This window comes from Lepisosteus platostomus, chromosome 12 (genome assembly GCF_059453375.1).
Source record: "Lepisosteus platostomus isolate fLepPlt1 chromosome 12, fLepPlt1.hap1, whole genome shotgun sequence".
Lineage (NCBI taxonomy): Eukaryota > Metazoa > Chordata > Actinopteri > Semionotiformes > Lepisosteidae > Lepisosteus > Lepisosteus platostomus.
Genome location: NC_142622.1, coordinates 30,813,564 through 30,839,613, shown reverse-complemented (window position 1 = coordinate 30,839,613; position 26,050 = coordinate 30,813,564). Strand labels below are relative to the sequence as shown.

At 34.7% G+C, this 26,050-nt stretch overlaps 2 protein-coding genes across 3 annotated transcripts in view; one reads left to right on the top strand and one right to left on the bottom strand.

Moving 5' to 3' along the window:
* Window positions 1–1,011: 1,011 nt before the first annotated feature.
* oxnad1 (oxidoreductase NAD-binding domain containing 1) lies at window positions 1,012–19,391 on the bottom strand. The gene is made up of 8 exons (XM_088601610.1): window positions 19,240–19,391; window positions 18,298–18,442; window positions 17,259–17,322; window positions 15,769–15,875; window positions 12,465–12,606; window positions 7,947–8,189; window positions 6,885–6,993; window positions 1,012–3,560 (listed from the first exon to the last, which is right to left on the bottom strand). Exons 2-8 carry the CDS (start codon window positions 18,414–18,416, stop codon window positions 3,406–3,408), a joined length of 939 nt encoding a protein of 312 aa, XP_088457736.1. The 5' UTR covers window positions 18,417–18,442; window positions 19,240–19,391; the 3' UTR covers window positions 1,012–3,405.
* Window positions 19,392–19,393: 2 nt separating this feature from the next.
* Window positions 19,394–26,050, top strand: part of ints8 (integrator complex subunit 8) — a 43,611-nt gene continuing 36,954 nt past the window's right edge. Inside the window, exons 1-4 of one of the 2 annotated variants that reach the window (XM_088601607.1) lie at window positions 19,394–19,418; window positions 20,159–20,297; window positions 21,693–21,867; window positions 23,588–23,728. In XM_088601607.1, coding sequence (XP_088457733.1) covers window positions 20,168–20,297; window positions 21,693–21,867; window positions 23,588–23,728 — 446 coding nt within the window. In that variant the 5' untranslated portion in view covers window positions 19,394–19,418; window positions 20,159–20,167. Of the gene's footprint in view, window positions 19,419–19,524; window positions 19,842–20,158; window positions 20,298–21,692; window positions 21,868–23,587; window positions 23,729–26,050 lie in introns of those variants that run through there. The other variant, XM_088601606.1, reaches the window with a different exon arrangement.

Genomic DNA, 26,050 nt, shown 5'->3' with positions numbered 1-26,050 from the left:
AACTTCTCCAGACATCGGTTTCCAACAGCTCTGTCAAGGACAAAATAGCACTCATTAACAAAACACCCCACCACTCAAGTCCACCAAAGATGAAGATTCTGGACTAGTCTATTGATTGTTAAAAGTCATTCTACAGAGAACATCTCTTACAGAAAGCCATCTTCAATCAAAACAATTAAAAGCAAGCAATGTTCATTAGTCAAATAGAAAATAACCATGTTGTTTGCTTTACATGTGTTCAAATTTAAATTAATTTTTGAATGGCTATTTATATTCTTAAATATTGAAAACTCATCAAATTTCTGAAATCACTATATTGAGAATTTTGTTATCCTAAGGAATTACTCAATCAAGACACCAACTATTAAAAATGCAAATATTATGTATGTGCCCAATGAACTACATATCTAAAGCTGATGGTGCGTTTTAATTGTGCTTCCATACTGTATATATTCTGGTAAAGTTGTGTGGCTAAGATGTTTTTCTAAAACCATGGACAGTTTTCAGAACAGAAACATTTCATATTATTCATTTTGTATTGATTATTATCCAATAAAGAAGACTTATTGTACCTGTACAAGATATTTTAATAATGTTTGGATTTGAATAATGTCTTGGAATATTGTTTTTCTGAGTGACGTTTGATTTTTTGGATAAGAAAACACTAATAAAAGGAAAGATAAAAAAACACTCTCTAAATAAAGTACAGGCATATTCATGTCCATTAAATATACCAAATGATCTTCTTGACAATACTCGTCTTTGACTAGTATAGATGTATGTGACTAAACAAACATGTGGCCTTACACACCAATAAACTGGTACGATGCTGTGAGAAAGTGTGTATTGTAATAGATCCACAAACACCTACTATATTCCAGGAAATAGATTTTGTATCTACAATTTAGTGGTTTCAAGGAACACACATTCCAGATAGTCAGAAAATGTCTAAAAAGGTATATTACATGATAAATAAAATGAATGAAGAATTTAACAAATAAACACAAAATTAAAAAAAAACAAGATGCATTTATTAATTCCTTTGTCAGTGCCGCTTATACTTACAAATTTAAACTTGTTAGGCAAATGCTACTATAGTCTTGTTTGTATGACTTTTTCATTGAAAAATACTAATTAAGTAAGTCATTAATACAGTTTACAGGCATTGGCTCATTTGCCATAAAATATTTAACTCTCATAATGCCTTTTAAAAAAAAAATTCCACAGGGAGCATAACTGCAATTAATCAGTACACATGTAAAAGTGTAAATTCCTTTAACATACTAAATAACCTTTTAAAATTTTACTATGTAAGTTACTCATAATTATAATATTACACATTTTGACACCATGCTTTTGTGCATTTTACAAATGAAGCACTATTTTTTTCCCAGAGAAAATGCCCAGGCCTTATAAACATTTGTTATTAAGCTCTGGGAACACATAGTTAAAAAATTTTATAAAGACCACTGGGGAAAAACATACCACCTTGTAAATGAAGTGTAAGATGCTAATAATTCATTAATAAAAGCTTGAATTTTTTCCGAATCACTCAAGATGAATTTGCTTCATTATGGACCACTTTAATTGGGCTAAGATAAAACATAACTAGATTGTGAACAAAATATTTTTTTTGTTGATTGCAACCCATGCCCACAGCACACACACCACAAAATGTAAATGTAAATCAGATAACCATAGAAAAATTAAATATTTAAAATATTTACAATGCCTTGCAAAAGTCTCCATTCCCTTCCAATAATCTCCCATTTTGTTGAATTACAAATAATGTTTTCATAGTTTTAAGCAAATTGTTTCAATCAAAGGTTGAATGTTCAAACTCAACAATTTTACTGGTGAAAGAATTTAAATGAGCAAAAGTATTAAAAAAAGTTTAGGCACTGAAAAGTATTTTGGTGTTATTGATGGGCAACCATTTTCAAGTACTGCCACATTTTTATTATATTCAAGTAATGACTGACTGGGATGCTCAAGGACTTTAACTTTGTTGTTGTTAAGTCTAATGTAGCTTTGGCCTTGTGCTTTGGATCACTATCCTGCTAAAAGGTCAACATTTATCCTAGTTTTTAGTCTTTAGTAGACTGATGCAGATTTTTCACTAAGATTTGCTAAGACTTCGCTCCATTTTCCCCTTCATCTTCACAAGCTTCCTAGTCCTAACAATTCCATGACAGTAGAAATGGTGATGACAGTTACAGTATATGCTGTCTTGAGTGAATCACTAAATGTAACACTTTGCATTTAGACTAAAAAAATCAAATTTTATCTCATCTGGGCACAACACCTTTTGCAAAATGTTTGCAGTATTACTTAAATTATTTATTTAATAATTCCATGTGGAATTTGAGATGGGCTTTTTTCAATAATGGTTTCCTTCTTGCCTTTCTGCCACTTGCCATATTGTTTACTTATTAACACATTTTTTCACATTTTAGCTACTGAACTCTGTATTTCGATACAGAATACACCTCACAAAAGCACCCCTCACCATTTTCTCCTGGCTCGGCTGCTCATTTTGGAGGGACAGCCTGAATTAGGCAGTGTCAGAATGATATAATACACATTCCACTTCCTAATGATCAAAGAGATATTAAGCACGTTTCACTTTTTTATGCCCTGATATGTGCTTTTCTACAAGTTAATCACCAAATAGTTTGAAAGCTTTTGATACATTTTAAAATTCATTTGAAATGTCACTACTTGATTTATTGACATTATATTGAGTTATATTGTGAAATCATGTGAACAGCTATTTTGCACATCAGTGTTCAGTTTTAGTCTTAGGTTTTGATTTAAAATCTTCACTAATTAATGCATCACTTGTAATTCAACAAAACAGATAATCATTGAAAGGGGACAAATACTTCTGAAAGGCACTTCAGACTTTGTTTCAGTATATCCAAAAAAGAAGAGACTTTCAAATTCTTTAAAAGAATGATAGATTTAAATTGTCAAAAATGAAGAAATTCAATAATTGATTTAAATTATACATTCTATATTATCTAAATTTATAAATCAATATTTTTGATAAAATATGTATTATAAATAACAGGACTGTTTATTTCAAATATTAGGTCCTGAATATATTGAGTACTCATAGGGTCAGTGGACTGCAGGTCTATCCCTTTGTGGATTGTGATTTTACAATTGTAAAATCCAAAATTGTTAAAAAGCTACACGAACGGGGACATTATTCCACCTGCCTGACTGCAATTCAGCTGAGTGACCAGGGTTACGGCTTCACAATAAAACAGTTGTTCTGAGAAATAAAATGAATGGCTTTTTAAAAACAGTTATAAATATGGTTATATTTATCCTATTTTATTGAAAAATAAGACCGCTGTTCATTTGGCCAAAAGAGACTTGCTGAACCATAGGAAGCAGTTACCACCACTTCTCAAATAGAATCTTTTCCTCAGAAAGTCCCAGGCATTGTAGCTGTCCAGAAACGTATTCTATCATAGGAGGTGGTCCACATACGAAACACAAGGTATTCTCTGACAAATGTTCCTTCAGAATCTTTTGTGATATTCTTCCTTCTGAAAAAAAAAACACAAAATGTATTTCAAACTAAATATTGACAAGATTCAATTTCATACCATTTTGTAAATTATTTTAAAGTTTTAAGGACTGAACAAGAATACTAGGTTGTTCAATTTTGTATCCCCCTACACCAATCAAATTTCAAACAAGACGTTTTTGGAATTAAGACTTGTGGTATGCAACACCAATATTTTACTTGACAATTTGTTCATCTGCAATTCAGCTTCAATAGTTGAAAATGAGTAGTAAAATTACAAATTTTATTCAATTTGAATATCCACTCATTTATAGTTTAAATTAAAATTAAAAATTATATCTGAATACCAATATTCCCTTGGGACCAATTTCTAGCGGATGTAAAGGATGACCTATGTTGTTGGTCACTCTGTCATAATACTTCTCCAAGGCTAACCCCAGAAGCTGTACAACAAAGGTCTTCCAAAATCCAGAAGTTTACTAAACAGCATTTCCTTGTCTTATTTTGGTTGCACTTCTTCTATTTTTATACTATATCAGAATATCAGAATATTTTTTCTTAGTTTTTTTCGAAGTTTTGGGAAAGATGGTGGTAACAGCTTAAAGAACTCATGGCATCCTAGGTTTCCATGAATTTGTTCTTCAAAGGAATATTCAGATGGATTGAACTGCATTTTAGTACCCAGATCTTCCATAAGTAACTTGCAGGATAGAAAATGAGATCACTCCAGCGCATCTAGTTTTTGCAGTTTTAGTTGAGCTTTGAATGCTGTTATATTATACAACACTTGTCAGCAGCCGCACGGGCATGATAAACAAGAAAAGCAAGATCCATCATTCATTTTGCATCTTCAAATTGTGGAAAAGTCACATGAATCTCTTTCAAAAAAACCTTTTCACCACAGTTGTTAACTTAAAGAATCCCTTTAAAACAGTCCTCCTGCTTATTGAACATACTTCTATGAACTGCATTAAATCAATGTTTCACAACAATATTCATGATATTGTTAAATTTCAAAGATTTACTTCACAATGCACGTTAATGAATCATGCAGCATAATGCAATTCATGCTCTCTTTTTTGGTACTGTCAATACCACTTTTTTTTTCCCCAAATCACTGCTGGTGAAGCTACATGAATGCCACAGCAGACCAGCTCATTTCAGGGAGTCCGACAGGCTATGGACTGTTGTTCTACCGCACAACGGAGACAAACTGAACTGTTCAACATGAAGTCTGTGACTTCAAAGTTTTCACCTACGCTTCTCAAAAAATCACTACCTGCAAAGTGTTATCCTGATCCATACTCTCATCAAGTGTGACTGAGTATGCACTGAATGCTTTTCCTCACGATCAGCTTCTCCTCTATATTGTTAGAAAGCTCAAACAAAATGTTCCACAACTGTATTTTTTCTTGCACTTTAATAACAGTCTTTAATAAAGACACTGCCAGAGTGGCTCTCCATATTTAGCAATCATTTCATTCATTGCATAACTTTCCAAAACAAAGAACCCAGACTCTTTTCTTCAGTGCATATCAGATTGTTGCTGCAGAACCAATCATTTTTTCAACTGCAAAGCTGTTTCCTTCATCTCTTTTCCCTAATAGTTAACCATTCTATGGCTATATTAGACTCCTAAGCAATTTTTCATTGCTGTTCAGCATTGTATTAGACTCTGTAAGAGAAGACCACTTTCAATAAATCATTATACACATTATGCTCTTTATGAAACAAGTCTTATCGATCAATTATTTCATGTCATCTGTAAACAGAATGGTTCAATCAATAAAACAAATGGAAGCTCACTGCTGAATAAGAAACATCACAATTTGGAAAGCAGTGAGATGATGGATTTTCCTCATGACTGGTTGACACTGCATTTTGGCTAGCTGGTTTGACTTTCCAAGACTTTTTAATCTGAAAATTAAATATGCTGATATTATTTAATATGAGGAGCACTTCCCTCTTTTGTAAGGATCTTAAATCACAGAATATCCTTTTCTGGGATCTGTCATTTTTCTCCTTCTCTTCTCCCTGATGCTACCATACAGCCCAGCCTGTTGTGTTGTGTATTGGCACTTTATATCATAGTCTTTTAAGATAGCAAAGAGTCTCCAAATGAAACTTGTCTCCTTCTGCTTGTGCTACACTAAAAATAACTGACTGTACCGTCTTCTGGACATTTTGCAGTTTGCAGTCAATTTTTGTTTTTCTCTGAGATATTTAACTGCAGTAAGAATTTCAATTATCATGGAGTCTGGTCATATTTTCCAGTGCATTGTCTTGAGTGTTGTGATTATCTGGCAATGCTTACTGTAATGCTATTAAGTTCCCTATGGAAATGTATGTTTTATATGATTTCTGGTAATCATTGTAAATTAGGTAGCTGTCATTTTAGGCCACAGTTCTGGTAAGAACACAGACATTATACTTTATATACCGCAGTCAGGTAGTGGTATATCACTACAGCAGGTGGGACTGTAGTGATGTTGAGGTGTAGATGTCAAAAAGGCCAACAAGCTTTGTTGTTTGAGACCCCTATTACTGGTCACAAAAAGATTTAAAACATAAATGCCAACATAATATCCCCATATATGTACAGTTTTACAGGACAGTTATCAAAGAATATATAAAATACACTTTCTATGCCCTTCTTCTAATTGTTTGATCTGATCATTACCCTGTAGACGGAAACAGAGGGACATTGCTATTTAAAAGATTATGGGCAACATTCAGGCAGAAATATTCACAGAAATGCATTAGGTTTTGACTGGTCTTATCTGGATGGGGTTACTTCCAGGTAGGGAGTTTAATTAGAAATCAAAATATACTCTCACTTTATATTTCTATAGCATTTCTAGAAAATGAGTGGGTTTGTGTGTAAGCGACAATGTAAGTCAGGAACTTAATTGTAATTAGAAACAACAATTTTGTCTGTAAATTTGTTCTTTAAATGTGCACCTTCCCATCCAAATAACATGGAACTACAGACAGAATGTTTATTTTTATTTGAAGACACTATTCACAGTTGCTTGACCGTCATTTAGATTAATGGAAAGCCAGATATACAGGGAGGTTATAGAATTCGCAAAACTTTGTGGTTTCTTGCTAGCAGGATGAGGCCTGCCCTCATTACACTCTGCTTGCACACTCTATATTTGTTAACGTTTTACATTTTCCATCAATTTGAGAACAAAGACAATTTTTAAAATAAGACAGTAAACTACAGTTATTGTAATATAAAGCCAGAAATTGTTCTAAACATAACAACTGAGTTTCTAATTTAGTTTTGTAAAGTCAGTGTTTAGTAATCAGTGAGAATTAAATTTCTAACAGAACTTACCACTAATGTATGGTCTGAGATGTGTGTCAATTTCAGTCTCCTGTTGTGTAACATGGAAGTTACAGGAAACCTTTTCAGAAAACTCTTTGGAAAGTCCGATGATGGTATTCTAGCAAGAGAAGAATAGCATTAGCACTGAGAAGAGCGAGTTTAATCGATTTTCTGCATTTGTTAATCATTCCTATAAAAACCTTTTTTTAAGCAAAAACACTGCCTATAAAATATCCTTTTTAAATTTACTTTTATTTTTCTTTTCCCTATGAGAAGGTTAAACTAAAAAGCAGGGAACTGACAAGATTATCGATTTGTGACATAATTTAGACAAATATTATTTATTATACTATGCAATGTTTTATTACTATCCAGCATTGTATTAGACCTTACAAAATGTGCTTGAGAAAGATCATTCACTTTCAACAAGTCATTACGTTCTTTACAAAACACGGCTTGACACTGAATTATTTCATGTTATCTGTAAACAGAACGGTTAAATAATTGAAGGGAATGGAAGCTCACAGTTCAATAAGAAACATCAATGTGAAAAGCAGTGTGATGATGGTTCTGCCTCATGACTTTTTGGCTTACATTTTTGTTCAGCTGCTATAATCTTTCATTTTGAAAACATCCTAAATGACACCTTATTAAGCCTTTACTCATCTGCAAATGAAATATGCTGGTAATATTAATTTAAAATGTGATGATTTCCTATTTTTTTAATGACCTTAAGTTACAGAATACTTTTCTGGGCTCTGTCATATTTCTTTCAAATAGAAGTACGTGCACTAATACCGTTGCATAAAGTTTAAGTCCACTACATTTTTCTAAACATACAGTATGGGGAAATATAACCTAAATTATTTCCTTCTACAATTGCAGATTTTTAATTTGAATCTTACTCATATTGAATATGACTGTGTAATATAAGTGTTTTCCATGTCATACTATGAGACAGAATACTACATTTCAAAGCAATGTATACAAAAGTAGTTCTAATTGTTTTTAAAGAATAACAACTTGACATAACGTATGACATGACATTAACATAAATTAGAACATAGGTACCTTGAAAAGTAGCTCCTCTGTATTTTTGGCACTATAGAACAGCTTTACAGAGCAAGGCTCATACCCAGAGCGTTCTCTTGCCCTCTGTCTGTACAGGTCAGCTACATGGAGCAGGATGGAGAACAAAGGATTGATTCCCACCCCTCCTGCCACAAGCAACAGGTTCACTGCTGGGTCAGAAGGCTGAGGGTCAAAATAGAAATCGCCTCCAACTCTAACGGCTATCTCAGAATCCAGGGTGCACTGTGGGGAAGAAATAGGATGTCATTAACAACATGCAGATCCAGCCATTTAAAATCAAGAGGTGTCATGTGGCATACGGCAACAAGTGCCACGGCACAAACACCACCACATCTCCTTTTTCATTTTTTCCAAATAATGTGATGCAGGACTGCACTACTAGGTAAAACTGCCAGGTAGCGCAGTGAATCCAGCTGTGTCTGGATTCGTTTACAGTACATCTTATTTTAGAAATAAATATTATATATGGGCGGAGCGGTGGCACTGTGGCTAAGGATCTGCGCCTGTGGTTGGAAGGTTGCCGGTTCAAATTCCGCAGCCTGCAGAGGAATCCTACTCCGTTGGGCCCCTGAGCAAGGCCCTTAACCCCAACTGCTCCAGGGGCGCCGTATAATTGGCTGACCCTGCGCTCTGACCCCAAGCTTCTCTCCCTTTCTGTGTGCCTGTGTCTCATGGAGAGCAAGCTGGGGTATGCAAAAAGACAACTCCTAGTGCAAGAAATTGTATGTGGCTAATAAAGTGATCTTATTTTATATTTATTTAGTAGTCAGTGCTTTAGTAGTTTTTGATGGTTAAAAAAATATTATACAGACCATCTTTAAAAACAGTGTATTCAAAACCACTATATAAAGAGTTTTTCTTTAAGGAAACCACACTGTTGCCACAACAATGCCACAATAATTACAACGTTTTTCATTTATAATATTATGTTTTTACTGTGTTTCTCAGTAATTTTGTGCAAGTTTTCATTCAGTGTTTTTATTCAACATGGGTGCATTTTGAAACACATTGAAATGCAATGGACTTTGGTCCGTTTGGTTTCATTTCCTTTGCAATTATAACATAATTAATTTTAATTATTTGATGCTTTAGTGGTTTAGCAGCAGAATTCTCACAAATTAAGGACAATGCATTAGAATAATTGATATTTTGTCTCAATGCTAATTATACAATCAAAATGATAGAAGGAAACTCAAACATCAAAAGACAGTTTGTTCTTCGTGAAATAATTTATACTTAACGGGTATTTTCTTTATACATAATGGGAAGCTATCTTGGCTTTGTTGGACCTCTTTCTCCATTTGGCTTTAATGATTAGTATTTAAAAGCAAATATACTCATCTAAATCTAAATTGTGATTGCTATTTAAGGGCATCTTGAAACTCCCTTACTTTGTCCGAGCATGCTGGAGGTGTTGGTCTGACAGGTAGAACTTGTTTTTATACTGCAGTATTCACATTTGATTACTCTACACTAAGGAAGTTCATTACGTTAATTTATTATTAATATATTATTTTAATATTTTACATACTCTGATAGATTTAAATATGGTATTTATATTAGTTATATTAGATTTGTTATTACATTTTATTATTAGAGAAAGTTTTTATTTTTTAAAAAGTACAACTTGTGCATTGGCCAGAAATTGATTGCACAAGTGGCAGGCAAGAATTCTGCCATTGAACCACCAATATGTCATTCTGATTGGAAAGCTAAATTCAAAGCTAATGTTCAATTACAGCAATAACAACAGCAAGTGTTCATGGAAACCGAGCATGTGGAAACTTTTGCAAAATAATTACAGCAAGTGGCCGGGTTAAATGACAGAAGATTACCATTAGGTGAAAGCAAGAGAGGAGAAGAAAAACAAGTTTGTACATCACACAGATGTTGCTTAGGTGGTTTGTCTGCAATTCCACTAGATTAATATATTTTCTGTTGGAAAACTAGAATTTGTAAATCTTCACATTGCCCATTTTCAAGCTTTGTTATTTATTGTTGTGAGGCTGTTTACATGTTCAGTTGCCCATTTCCTTGTAACCTATCTTTCCCTTTCTCAATTATCTGCCCTTTATGCCTTTATGGAACATCCTTTTGCATGCTTCTCTTAGTTTACCTCACACATGGACTACAAAAAACTACAATTTATACCCCAAACTAATAATAACACCATGATTTAAATTTTCTTTCACATAGTGAAACAGAAAAGTTTAGTTCTCCTCATGTAGCAAAAGATCTTATAACGGGCTAGTCTAGAGACACAGACTGAAAAGATATACTCATACACATATATTGCAAAAGCAAGCTGATTCCTATTGCCTACTTATAATCTTAATATAAAAAGATATTAAGACTCCTGCTGGCTTACTCTGTAAAAAAGAACCTATCAGAAAAGCTAAGCAATAGTGCTGAAGAACTATAAAGCATTAATCCATGCTGTAACTACTGTCCCTCCCTGCTCTTCTTAGAAGTCTTCTGAAGAAAACTTTTGCATTTTCACACTAATCTAAGTACTGAATATATTTGGAGGTAAAATCTACTTCCCGATTTTCATGAATAATCATGAGGTGTTTCACCAGTCAACAACTGGAGGATGCATATGGTATACTGAAACATGTTATGAACATAGCCTACAGCAACTGAGTGTGAGAAGAATTTTGAACAAAGACCACTTTACACGTGAAAATATTTCAGTTTTAATTACCACTGTAGTTTCTGATGTTTTAAAACACACAATTAACAGTTTAATTTTGATTTTTAGTATCTTTCTATGTGGAGGGGGTTAGATGTTGGTGGGGTGAAATTTATGCCAATTTCACAATTCCATTTTTTTACTAGTTTAACTAAAGTAACAGGATAAATACCTGTGTAGCAGTCTAACATGTCGAGCATAACAATCCAAAATGTGATTAACATGAAGGGAATGTCTTCTTTTTCAAGTTCCAGATGCAGGAAGGAAATAATTCTAAATACCTGCAGGGTGTTCTTTTTGAAGCCATTTGAAGCAAAATTTTCAAAAGAAGTGTTACTTGCAGACTGACCTAAAATTGTATGTTTTGCATACAAGGTAAGTAGGCAGTGTCTAAAATTTCAATTTAAAATAGATCACATAAACATCCTTCTTCTGCCGAAAAAAACTTTAAATCCTATAAACAGTAAAGTATGTAACATAAAAATGGTTTATGTTCACCTGTAAGACATTATTTTAAGAAGGAAACTATGCTTATTTGAAAAGATGGCCAATTCTATAAAGCTTATGCTTATACATGCTAATTCAAATAAACTATGCTCTCATGTGTAATTTAACCCTGTATTTCTATTCCCAGGGACTACCCTATTATTTTCAACAACCTCTCTGGAACCTAACAATACTGATATACAGTCACAAAGAAATACAACAAACATTTAAGTAAAAGTTTACTCCATGATGAAAAGAGAAGAAAGGAAACAACTTTTCGGCTATGGAGCCTTCTTCGGGTGTGAGGGTTGCCCACAGCTGAAATGTTGTTCCTTTCTTCTCTTTTCAGCAAGGAATAAACCTTTACTTGCTCCTTTGCAGCCTACGCATGATGAAGCGGCTACAGTACCTACTTGAACTACAACAAACATTTACACACACATGGTGTAAAGCATGTACTCTTGTAATTCTTTAAAATTACAGAGACCACTACTTATTTTTATAAGCAAGTCATGAATTTCTGGGCTTTGTGATATCCAGGGCTTAAGTTTGGAACTGCTAAAACATATGAAATTCCACACTTGATTCTTTATTAATGAGGTGCAGGCTTCCCTTACCAAAGGCACCGTTACCAAAAAAGACTGGATGTTGTTGATTTTTTTAGTCTGTATCAATATAGGATACAAACAGGATCCTGGTACCATGTGCAGTAATTTTTGTTAAGAACTGAAATTCATACGAACATTATACTAATCAAAATTATTATAGTACACAAACACAAATAGACTGTTACTACTTAGAAAAGCATTTAACAGATAATCAAGATGTAATAAGTGCTTTTTTGGTTACAGTAAGTATTTCAATTTGAAAATCTTAAAGCAAATACAGGACCAACAATGGTTTCAGTGTAGTCATTTCTTGTTTCCAATGTTGATTGGGAACATTAAATTTGCCACATGTTTTTCTACAGATGGAAGACAGCCACTTTCTGCACAGACACTAGGATATTTCAGATAGACACAGGCCTGTAAATCCAATTATTGATTAGACTGGGATAATGACAATCACGATGGTGACTGAACCAAAATTTAGCAATCAAACAAATAACTCCAAAATGCACTGCAACCTTGGTCAATGTACAATAGCGTGAAAAGAGTTCAGAACATTCCATTATCTGAATTTTCCCATTGCAAAACAAACTGAAGTATAAAGTATATTGAATCAATCGCCCCAATATGTGAGATATCTAAAAAAAAACAGGTTCGTTCATGGTGTAAACATGAAAAAATAAATCCTACCTTTCAGTCAGTTTAACTTACCTCTGTGTGTATCCAGTGGGCTGGGGGATGTGCACTGTACTTGACAGCCAGCTCAATGACCCCCTCTCCCTCTAACAGTCTAGGACTGGAGCAGATTGAAAATCCTCCAACTTTTGAAAGACCAGGAATTAAAAAATCCACCCTAACAAAAAATCAGTATAATACAATATTGACAACAAGTACATCAAGTTCCTCATCAAGTATTTTTTTCTGAACAAGCCAATACGAATCCACCCATTCGGAATGCACAGCTAATAATGCTACTTAATGCGGCATGCGTGCTGCATTCCAACGTGTTTTTTTTTAAAGATATTCTGTTGCAAGACTGCACTACTTTGTAAAACTCCAGGTGGTGTAGTGAACACGTAAAGTGGCATGTGGAAGTATGTGGGCTATCACCCGAAACACCTGGCTTTGAATCCCGGTCAATGCTCAGCCCCTTGTGGACAATCCTTTTACAATTATAGAATTTAATTAACTTTTATTAATTTTGTACTGTATATTACATTACATTTAATATGAATAGGTTGATATTAAAAAGACAGTAGGGCTGTTTAACAAGACAAAATCACTCAGCTGGATATATAAAAAATAGTTTATTCCTATAGTTTGTTGTGAATGCAATGTGTTTTTTTTCCGGCTTGCTTCTGCATTAAAATAATCTAAATAATATATTTTGTATTAATGCTTATTTTAGATTTCAGCAACAAATAATTAGGAAACAATTTCACACATACTGTACTGCAGTGGCTCTAAAATCCTACACTATTGTTTCGGCATATCTATGGATATGAGTTTATGCAATTCACGTGGGGCACGTTATGAATTGTCGGCTTTGATCACGTATTTGATTCATGTGGCCGACGTTTTAAAACTACAGTGCACGCTGTCCGTGAAGCAAATATCTTATATTTTAAAAAGACCATAATATTACGTGGGGAGGGGTTACACATTTTCACCTACTCCCTTTCCGGAAAAATGACAAAAATTGCAATGACAAAAAAAGTCTTCAATGCAACTGACTGGCTACACCGAAAAAAACGAACCTAGAAGAAATACAAAAAACAAATCAAATACTTTCCGAGCTCTGGAAAATTACCCCCCCCCAAAAAAAATAAGCCTAAAAATATATAATAGCAGGGCAGTGCTGTGGCTCAGGATCTGTGCCTGTGGCTGGAAGGCTGTCAGTTCATATCCCACAGCCGGCCGAGGAATCCTACTCCGTTGGGCCCCTGACCAAGGCCCTTAACCCCAGCTGCTCCAGGGGAGCTGTATAAATGACTGACCCTGGGCTCTGACCCCAAGCTTCTCTCCCTGTCTGTGTGTCTCATGGAGAGCAAGCTGGGGTATGCGAAAAGACAAATTCTCAATACAAGAAATTGTATATGGCCAATAAAGTGATCTTATCTTATAAAACATATACCACAGCCAGACAACAAACAAGATCTTAAAATTCTCTGATCCAACAGCTGACCATAGTTCAGGAACAAAATACTACTTTTAAGAGTACAAACCAGCACAAAAGGAACAAAAAATCTACATCGTCTGTGCTGTTTTCAAAGGGACCAACTTCACGTAGCTAATTCCGAACTGGCCACAATTTGATCTTGCTTTGTGAAACCAAAGATTCAGAATTTTGTCAGTATATTTACTAAAGTTATCCAGCTGTGTAATCTCACTGCGTTAAACAGCGCCCTTGTGCTCAATGAACATTCACACATGATTTATAATCAAGACAAAAACCAAAAACCATGATCGCACATGCAGGTGTGAAAAACAGTAGGGTTAACAATTTTTTTTTTTTAAGTTCAGATTGGTTTAAAATGTGTATCTGCTCTAACTGTTAATAAAGTAGCGAATATAACTGTGATTCTGTTTATCGTCTACTAGTGAGTCATACATGTGTGTTGCTGGTTGAGTGTACTATTACGCACAGGCTCGGTCTTAGCGTTTTCGTATTGGAAAAAAATATGCATGCGCTTTGTCAATGTTAGTGGTTTTATAATAAAACAACCTGTGTTATTACTTCATCATCTCTCAATAGCATTTAATCTCAGAAACGTACAGTAGCATATCTGTGTCATATGGACAGTTACTGTACATCTCATAGAAAAAAGCAGAACAAACTACTTTTTACAGCACATTGTTTGTACGATTAAAAGTGGTCCAACTCCATGACTGATAGTACAGTCTCTTTAAATTTTAAGATATTTGATTCACAGCATGTACTGTAATTTTAAAACTTCAGCAACATAAATCGAATAAGTGAACAAAGACGACAATTCCCATGTGCCACACATGCAAATCACATGAAGTTATATCCATACTGAAGATATGCTGAAACAATAGTGTAGGGTTTTAAAACCACTACAGTAAAGTATGTGTGAAATCTATTTTTCATAATCAATATCTAAAGCAAAATTGTTTTCTAATTACTCGTTGGTGAAATTAGTATTAAGACAAAATATAAGTTATTTTAATGCAGATGTAAACTTGGAAAAAAAGTACATTGCATTCACAATAAGCTATAATAACTATTTATATATATCTATCCAGCTGAGTAATTTAGCTTTGTACAACAGCCCTACTTTCATTTTGAAAAATAAAACTGGTGCATTGACTAGAAATCAAACCTTTGACTTTCTGAGCAGCAGGCAAGCATTTTAACCACTGTACCAAAGCATCACTGTGCAGTGCCCTACATTCCAAACTATGAGCATTTCATTGTCCATTGCAACATCTATGACTGCAAAATACAGGAATGCGTAAAAATATTTTCAAAAGAACAAGTGAACAAGCTAATGAAATCAATGCAGATGTTTACAAGAAAGTGGACTACAATACCACTACTAGCTATATAAATATATTATGTTTATATCCAAAATTTAGCATTAAACATTTGTAGTTTTTATTTTATTTTTCCAATATTAAGATAAATTATATTCACATAATCTTACTAATTATTTATTAGTAACGAATTATTATTCCTTAGTTGTTCAAGACATAAATTAAATGTCCATCATTATTTTGTATGGTTTTAAACATTTCAGATTTCTTACTAATGCAAAGTAAGTAAAAAGTCAGCTTTGTGTTCACAACTTTTCTACAGTGTTGCTTCAATAGACATGCAGTATCTTCAGGCATTGCAATAATTAAAGAAAGTAGATCAGATTTAATCAGGACAGTTAAAACTTGACCTCTCTGGCATGAATTTTGCAAGATCAAGCTCTTTTTTGTCTTTATACATCATTGCATTACTATTTTACCTTTCCAAACTGTTTTCTTTACATAAAAGGGACCTCACCATTGTCCTGCTTTAAAAGTGAAGTCTTTATCAGGTATAGCCAGGCGAAGTCTTTTGACGTTATTTGATTCATTTAAAATTCCACAGACCTTTGCAGGATAGAGAACCTAGAAAAAACAGTCAATATTTACAAAGTAAGGCAAATATATTAGTCATTAGAATGCTTTCCTTTATACCCACACTATTATAACACAAAGCAAATATTTCCAAGCTACAAACACCAACAAAGACTACAGCCCTCTACAGGGTAGAAATATGCCTACTTCTACCCAGTCATGACTAATAAGATACATGGCTTCCATTTTCTGTCAGCGACATTCTTACCTTTAGTGTTAAGTAGTATAAAAATAACAGCACATACAGTATGAACTGATTTGTGAACTGCACTAGCAGTACTTTGATGTTTGCAGGATTCCATTCATATTTCGAATTTACAATGAGCAAATGCACATCATATTCTAATCTCTTTCCTAACAAACAGAACAGGATTTTACCTTAAAGCTAAAATGCATTGAAATCTTTATTTGAATGTTTAAATCATATGATATCTCCTTCCTAAGGTTAAGCATAAAATGCTAGACTCTTCTAATTACAAAACCAACAATGCAATCTACAGTACCTTTTACTTATTTTCAAGTAGATCAAGTAATTTATATTACATTCATGCTGACATTTGAGTTATGCATCTGCCATATCAAGGAAACATACAGATTTGAAATACACATGTATGTGTATTTATAGAGTATATACCAGTATATACAGTACACAGTGTGCATAGAATATATATTATATATCATTTCATAGTGGCCAAAAGTTTAAATTTAAATTCAATGTAAATGTTAACTTTACATAGAATAGGACTAGCCATTCATTCTAGAACAACACATAAAATCATGTTTTGAGTCTTTCAGTTAGTAGTCTCTAGAAACCAAAACAATGGTGTGTTTATTAATACCCTACTCCCCATCCTTCATTAGTTAAATTGTAAATTGTAAAAAAAAAACCCTGATAAACTTCTCTTTCATATGAAATATAATATATGCACTTTCTGTTTCAAAATAAACTTTTGTTTCAAGCATAGGGCTCTTATTAACTTTGCACATATTTACATTTAAAACTTAAACACCCAAACTGGACTATTTTAACAATGGTCACATTTCCATTTTTAATTGAAAGATGGAAATGTGTATAAATATAATCACTTTAATTTTCAAAGCTGAGAGGGGAACCTGGGTGAAAAATAACTACATCTAAGATTCTACATCTGTCTTTTGCATTTTAAATCTCAAATGTAGCTGACCTAATGAATTTAAACAACAGTTTACTATGATATAAAACACAAAAAACAAAAAGGCTGAAATTATTTGAAGAGGATTTTCAGTTTTGCCATCTGACAAGGACAAAGAATTTCTTTAAGCACGAGTGCAAATTTCATCATCATTAAGTTACAGAATTACCCTTTTCTGGCTTTTAAGTTAACTCCAACTCACCTCTTGCCGATAGTTATTAGCAGTTCTTTCGAGATGATCTGTTTTTCTTCTTGATGACATTTTTCTAAAAGGCAAAGGTAAAAATATAAAAATCCATATACTTCTCTTTTTACATTTAAAGCACAAGGATCTACATCCATCCATCCATTTGCTCACCAGTTTGTTTCGAATACAGGGTTGTAGGGGACCCTTGCCAGAGGCTATTCCAGCATGCAAAGGGGTGAACACGGTAGACCCTGGGGTTTTAGCACTACATTTTAAGCGCTGCCTGTTTTTTTAAATATAATGCTGTTTAAAACCCAAGCCCCTTCTACAATTTTTGGAATGCTAATATTTAAAATATTAAATAAATGTCAAAATGTCTTACATGTCTCATTTTAGTTTACATTACTTTACTAAAATTGTTTTTTGGCAATGTATATAGTACTGTATCATTTTATGTACACTCTTTAATTCAAACAAAGTCAAATCATGATGCACTGTTCGTTACATGTACTTTTAATAATATTTTACTTTAAAAGACTTTGCCTGTTATTATGGGGAAAGTCTAGTATTTCTGATTTTACAGATAAAATTCCCTTTAAGCAGGTTTTGTCCCCTAAAGTGAGGGCTTACTATAGTATTGTTACCAGTAAAAATAGAATTTTTAGAAACAATTTTCCTATTAATAATAAATAATTTAAAACACCTATGTATAACTTTAATTCTTGATGAATAAATAAAAATCCATCCACTGTTATGCTAGTGGAGTTAATGTATCTAAAAAACAACACAGATTACGATGTTAATTTAGAAGCACAAGAAAATAATGGCTGGATCTTAATGAGTGGACTTCTTACCTGGTTGTCATCTTGGAACAGTCAGCTTCTCAACAGATATTTGCACAAGAAATCAAAATCAGAAGCTTAATGTGTTTTTTGTACAACACTGTACAAAGCTACAAAAGTGACCTTTTTGTGCGAGTGAGGTAAAACTACAAAGTGATGGGGAATCACCAGATAGGTGGAACAAGGCAAGTTATTTTCTAGAGCAAACTCACCTATTGATCACGCAGGCACATAATGGCCGGGGCCTGAGCAGTGCTGATGCGACCTGCAGTGTGAAGGTTCCAGCAGCTCTCCCCAGTAAACAATTAACAGACACAGCAGCACAAGCCATGGCATTCACTGGGAAACCAGCACTCTCTGCATCATCCATAAGACAGATAGCATGAAGGGGAAGAAAAGACAGACTTTACCGATGGATTTCAAGGAATATAACATTTTTGTGGTATTACTGTTCCATATAAATTGTACAACATTTCACAACTGACAAAAGCATAGAATCATTTCTCTCTCTTTAAACTCTTTGCTCACAGCTCCAAACTCCAGTTTGTTTCAGGCTGAGTGACAAATAAAGGATTGAGACAGGAGTTACACAATGAACTTCAACCTCCTTTCCTGTAAAAGCAATATGTGCCACTGGACATTTAACGATCAAAACACCCACAGGTCTCCCCCAATCTTTCCAGGATGTTACTTTAAACACCATGCAGAGAAAGACACAGCATATTACAAATGCTCAACTGAGTGCAACAGCGCTAACCAGACTAGCATGACTTTCTGTTGTAATAACCGACTTTATGATTATAAGAATTCTAAGGCAAATAGGCAACAAGTCAAGTAATTTATATCATGCAACAGAAAATGCACATATGCACTTAAGATCAAACGAGTTTCTGCAACCAGCTTATATTGTGCCATTTTTTTATTAAATGTATTTTCATCAAAGAAGTTATATGAAAATACTTTCAGGAAAATATTTTGAAAGAAAACTAAACAATAAAAGAATGCTTTATTTTTTCATATTAAAACAAATCTTGTAAAGACAGGGAAACTACTTTAACGGCAATTATGGCAAGCTCTATCTAGCATAAACTAGAAAGTTCTTTATAAATACACCTTATACCAATGGTTAAACTCATATCTGCAATAAAACCTACCTATATACTATTTTCATCCACTTTCAGATGATGTTCATGCCGGCTAGTTAAATAACCTTCCACCAGCACATGACTCTCTACTGTCCAAGCTAAAGGACTTTTATTTTGATGGAAACTCGGCTATTTACATACACTTCCGGATCATTCGCGTCGCTTAATATGGCCTTCACGCTGAGGAGGTAAATGTAAATATCTTTATGACCTGGAAGTGTTTGTGTTTTGCTTGTCAAAACGAGAACTATGCGAATTTGGTTTCAGGATATTCTTAGTATACTTGATGTTTACAGCTATAGGGCGAGGGTCTATGGGAAATTAATAAAGTTGCTCTTTAATTTCACGGTTTACTGGTTTAAAGCGTTAATGTAAATCAGCTATTTACTCGATGCGCTTCCTACTCCGACACAGTAGGTGGCAGTAAAACGTTTGAAATGGTCTTACATTAAGAAAAAAAATCACAAAGGAAAGACTGCTTTCTTTCCAATGAATATGATGCTTGTGGTTAAGCTGTTTTGTCTGTCTGAATTTAATAACCTTTTTTATACGACTTGCCTGAATTAGAGATAAGGAATTGATTTTAACAACTGAAAGTAGGTTATTCAAAGGTATGAATATAACGATTTCTTCTCAAATTAAGTTATCGCATGGTACGTTTAGTTTGAAAAATGATGTACCGAGCCTCTTTCAAACCAGTTCTAAACTTTAACATACAGTAGATGTCAAAAGCTTGCAGATAATATGAATTTGTTAATATTAGTCTTAACTTTATTTCGAATACTTTGACATGCAAAACGCACTGATCTCTTTAATCCTGTGAAACTAGGTGGTTCATTTGTAACTACGCAACTAGGTATGAAATGAACGTAGCGCGTATCTTTGCTAGACAACTGATAGTCAGCTGTTGTAACGTTTGTCCTGTCAGTTCTCTAAGATGAGTGCTGAAGCGGCGGATCGGGAGGCAGTAACCTGCAGTCGACCGTGTACTCCGCCGCAGACCACCTGGTTCGAGTTCCTCTTGGACGAGGCCTTGCTGGAGAAACACTTACAGAAACCCTCACCAGGTGAGCACAAAGTCATTAGTCCGGAGATGCTAGTAAATGCCCAGATCCATTCTGGAGAAAAATGATGCGCCATTTAAAGTTTTAGAGGTCTGGGACATAGCTGTATTTATGGGTTTAAATCATACTACTTTAAAGAAAGGTGCTTTTTATGTCGTTTTTTAATAGTAAAACGCAAGCTGCTGTTTTTTGCAGACAAGGAAACAAATCGGTAAACTGCTTAATAAGCGTTAGGAGACCTACACGAGAAACTCTAAAATACAGCTTTTCATTTACGCGAGAACTTCTTAGTAGCAGTTAGGAAAGTTTGTATACAAACAACCATTTCTGCTTGCTTGTTATGAAGCTCCATATAGAAAAAATATATATAAGAAACAAAGGAAGAATTTCTTCTTCCTTTATTCCATGCTGAAAGGAGAAGAAAGAAAACACAATGTTTCGGCTGTCAAATATTCAGAGTAAACCTATTACTTGTTCCTTTGCAGCCTAGGCATGCTGACGCAGCTACCCACCTGATCTACTTCATAAGAAACGTGTTAATGCATGCATGTTTTTATAAGAATAAAGTATGTAACTGGCAACCCACTGAAGCTAAGCAGGTGTGAGCCTGGTCAGTACCTGGATGGGAGACCTCCTGGGAAAAACTAAGGATGCTGCTGATGGGGACACTATACTGTAAGCAGGCGCTGTCCTTCGGATGAGACGTAAAACTGAGGTCCTGACTCTCTGTGGTCATTAAAAATCCCAGGGCGTTACTCGAAAAGAGTAGGGATGTAACTCTGGCGTCCTGGCCAAAATTTCCCGTTGGCCCTTACCGATCATGGCCTCCTAATAATCCCCATCTATGAATTGGCTTCATTACTCTGCTCTCCTCCCCACTGATCATCCAGGTTGATGCTGCACATTGGTAGTGGTGGAGGGGAGTCCCCATTGCATGTAAAGCGCTTTGAGTGGAGTTTCCAGAAAAAGCTCTAGCTATTAGTGTAAGCAAATATTATTATTATGTACATGTTGGAAATTAATTTAATGTTGTCATTTTGATTAGTTGTTTATCACTGAGTAACATGGTTGTTGCTTAAGCGTTCATTCAAATTACTGGTGAGAGACCTGATTGTGCACAGGCGATGAAGTATTGTACCCTGTGAATATCAGGCCTGGTGAAAATCAAGAAAGAAAAACACTGGAACCAATATGGAGGAAGATCAGAAAGCACTTGATCGTGGGGACTGTAGTCAGTTTGCCCCGCTAAAGCATCTGCTGTGCAAGTGCATTTGAGTAAGCATTCCAAAAGTGGTTTTACAATGTGCAGCCTTCTTACTCTTTGGTAATTGAGAAATTGATGTATAGGTTATGTTTAGTAAAAATAAAAAAATGAGTGGGATTCTTTCTTTTCCATAGACCCCTTGCCTGTCCAGTTGGTAATCCAGTTTCTGGAGCAGGCATCCAAACCATCAGTGAATGAACAAAACCAGGTTCAGCCCCCTGCAGACAACAGGAGAAACCGCACACTGAAGCTGCTCGCTCTCAAAGTGTCTGCGCACTTGAAATGGGACCTGGATGTGCTGGAAAAAGGGTGTGTGGTGAAGTGGTTTTTCATTATGTCAGTTTGTTTCAGGGGAGAAGCTAAATACTAACAAATATTGCAGTGTCTTCAGTAGGAATGTGTTTCTGGGTTGCTTTGGAACTGTTAACTATCTTTTTTTTCCCCATTTGCTCTGCATAATTTATAACTTGTTGTAAATGACTGTGCATTATTATGAAGAATACTGTTGACAATAAAAATCAGAATATAAAAGACTGCACAGCTAGTGAAATGTCAAGATAATGGCGCATATTGAAAAAGTGTACTTAGTCCACTTTGTTTGGAGGGGATACATTTCTGTTCAATTATTATGAAAAACGCATGTACTGGGGGAAAAAAAGCTCTCCTGTACCATAAATATACCATGGATATACCCCAGGCATGTGCTTCTGTCAGTGAGGCATGTACGTCTCTTTCAATCTGCCCTGAACCTCCTCTAAAGTGCGATATGTTAAAGGATGAATGGTTTGATGGTGGCTGGGTTAGAGAAGGCTATGTATACTTCCCATTCAATTGTGTGGGATTTGTGGCCGTGAATCAAAAAAGTGAAAAACATAATTGGCTATTCTAAATCTGCTGGTTACAACAAAAATAAAAGGTAGTTCAAGTTTAAAAAAGAGCAATATGCTGTTGCCTCCTAGTTCCCACTTTGTGTTAAAATTAGGTTGAGGTTTGTAAAAAGTTCAGAAAAAAATACTGTTTTATGAAAGGGTTTATATAGGAAGAGAACTAATGTGGCTGAAACACAGAGACACCATGTGACATTAGGTGTAACAGCAGTTGTCTTCCAGCTGTCATGTCATCTGATTCGGTGTTGAGAATGTCCCAGGAAATGGATCTTCTATGAATTGTGTTAGTGAGCAAGGCAAAAAACAAACAAATTAACAGGAGAAAAACAGACTGCAGGACATACACTCAGAAAAAAGAAAGAAAAGCTTGATGTTATTACTGTGCTATTCTAATGCACAACCCAACAGTACAGGGACAATATTGTGAAATATAAAGTTATTTGGCAAGCTTCTACGGTTTGAATTCTTAGCACATTAGGTCAAATTAAGACTTCTTCAGATTAAGCCAAATTTACATAAAGGATGATTCCAAAAGATCGTTGTCAATATTATAAGAGATCACTTTATTGGCCATATACAATTTCTTGCATTAGCAATTTGTCTTTTTGCATACCCCAGCTTGCTCTCCATGAGACAAGATACCAGTTTACCTTTTGCAAATATTCTAAAGACGTTAACTTTAATTGAAAGTGAGCTTTTCTAAAATGTTTTTGTTGTGCATTTTATGTTAGGTGGCTTCTGCTGTAGAGAGAAACTGCATTAAATAACAGAAGACAGTGTGTTGTGGGTGCTTGTGAGAAACATAGTCACTGGATCTGAACCTTGAATTCAGAGTAATGAATAGTTAGTAATAAAATGCAGGAAATAAAGTTTTGCGATTGCTTTGCTCGAAAAAGGAACTCCTCCATCACTGAAGTAATACTTTTACCTAGGTGATGAATAGCAGCCATTCTGTAATAGCAACTCATTTACAATTAACAATTCATTTCACTGTTTGAACTGAATTTATGTGAGGGTACTGTGCATGCCACCAGCAAAACTTCTAATAAAAATATATTTTGTTTGTCTCTTGTCCACATGTTGACCAGACCTAATTTGATTAGCTTCTGAGACCTTTTTCTTCTTTTCTTGGTTCCCCTCAGTTTGTCTATCCCAGTGTTAAATATGCTTCTCAATGAGCTCCTGTGCGTCAGTAAAGTGCCCCCTGGAGTTAAACATGTGGATCTGGTCCTGTCTACCTTACCTCCTACTACTGCAATGGCTGTGCTCATCTACAATAGATGGTAAGATCTAATATTTGATTTGTCAGTATTATTGTAAGTTTTCGTTTTTTTTATTCAAGGCTTAATTTTTAGGGCTCAGAATAATTAATAGAATTTCTCAGTAGATGTGAGTGACAAACATATTTGCTGAACTGACACCCTATATCTTAAACAGGATGCTTCATTAAGTTACTGTCTTGGTTCCTGTTCACCTATTGGCTGCATCACTTCTGCCTGTTCACCAGAGGTATTCAGACTAACATATGCTAAATCCTGCTCCAGTGAAAGATTTCCCATTTGCCAAAGCACAGAATCCCAGTGCCATGAGAGCAGGGCAAAGCAGCTTGTCTGTGGCAGGGTCTACCGATGTCTGGAGCGTAGGATGTAAAGTGAAATTAATATTTTGTTTGTAAATTTCAGCAGAATAATTAAAATCCCTCCATTATGTGTATACTTTTCAACCCATATTAGTTTAAAACCCAACACTGTATTTGTTTTATTACCTTCAATGGCAAATTATTTTCCAGAAAAGGTTTTGTATATCACTGCGTAGTTTGCCACAGTTTCGATATATCGCTTTGTTAAACACGTCAATGACTTTGTGCGAATTCCCCCTTCTGCAGCAGTGTGAACTAACTGTTGAAAGAAACAACCCTGATTGAGTGCTTTTGTGGAACAGCTCAAGTACTTAACATAAAAGTAGGCCGCTTGTTACAGATATAGCCTATTCTGTATTCTGTAGCCTATTTCAAAATTCTCACATTTGAATTTGGGATACACAGAAACCATAGCCATTTATTTAAGTTAACTGTTAATGATTGTAACAGAAAAAAGGAGTAAAAAATGGTTCAGTAACACTTTTACTGATATTAAGGTTAACATTACAAAACCAAGGCTTCAACTTAATTCCCATGATTGAATTTGTGCTCCTATATGTATATTTTTAACTTTTAGTTCTGTATTATGGCACTCACCTTTATTTTGCAGTAAGCTTTTTGTAATTATTTCATACTGTATACAGTACTGTACATATATGCACACTAACATCACACACACAAAGATAACTGGAAACCAACTACCAAATTTAGGTGGGATTTCAGGCCTGTGTAAAAGCATACATTGTGATGTATAATATTTGTGAGAGCTGTTCTGTTTTATTTTTAACCATTTAAAAGTACTAAAATCTTTGCTAAAATCATGGCAGACAAAATTGTTCCACTGTCCACTGTATAATCCTAGGTTTGTAAGCTAATTTCTGTATTATTGTCATCAATATCAATAAAGTGTACAAAACTCTAAAAGGAACTACTGTAAGTAAGAGAAAAACCTATCCTGTTTTTGTCTCTTAAACCTAATTTGAACAAATCTATGCACACTACTTTCTGTCTTTTTAAATGTCAAATGAAAGCTGCAATACTCTACTCAACTGTAAATTATACTTAGGATCATATATATTGCAGAATAATTGGCCATTTACAAGACATGATCTGATGTTTTGAGGTCAGTCTGTTGTCATGTTGTCTAGACCAGTGGTTCTCAAACTTTTTGGACCATGTACCACCCCTAATCCAACCAAAGCATCCAAGTACCACCTACAAGTCATCATCTCATAGGAACCCCAGAAATTCTCAATGACCAACATGAGCGCGTGTGCACACACACTCACACATACATATAATAAATATTATAATAATAAACTTTATTTGATATAGCGCCTTTAAAGGTGGCTTCTCAAAGTGTTTTACAGAAAAAAAAACATTAACAACAACTAATAAAAAAGCACCATTTCAGTGAGAGGGGTGAGCCTGTTTAGTTGAGCAAAGCAGATGTGAATTAATTTTTCGAGCCTTGATACAATTCACAACAGAGTCTAACAGATATTAAATCGTCAGGCATTTTCTTGACGGCAAAGGTCTCGCGGTGGATGTTGTAATGCGTACATTAATTTCTGGAGCAACCTCTCTAATTCGTGCAACTACACCGTTATGTTGGCTTGTCATTGCTCTAGCACCGTCTGTACAAACTCCCACACATTTTATCCAGTCAATGCCATTCTCTTCGATAAATTCATTCAGAAGCTGAAATATGTGCTCTCCTGTAGTTCCTGTTGGTAGCGGTTTAAAGAACAGAAAGTCCTCATGGGACATGCCCTCAAACTCGTATCTAACGTAAACGAGCAAATTGGCCAAATCGACTACAGACTCATCTAATTGCAGTGAAAAACATCTGCTCATCTTAACGCGCTCTATCAGTGTACTTTTGATATAATCCTTCATTTCAATAATTCTATGAATGACTGTGTCTTTCAGGGGGAGGGGGGCAGCAGGTCGAGCTGTTTAGCAG

Coding starts and splice junctions, on each gene's coding strand:
- oxnad1 (XM_088601610.1), bottom strand. CDS start 18,416: ATGGCTTGTGCTGCTGTGTCTGTTAATTGTTTACTGGGGAGAGCTGCT. Junction 12,607..15,768: donor ACTTTTAAAGCAGGACAATG/GTGAGGTCCCTT, acceptor ATTTTTTGTTAG/GGTGGATTTTTTAATTCCTG. Junction 3,561..6,884: donor TCTCAGACCATACATTAGTG/GTAAGTTCTGTT, acceptor TTTTTTTTTCAG/AAGGAAGAATATCACAAAAG.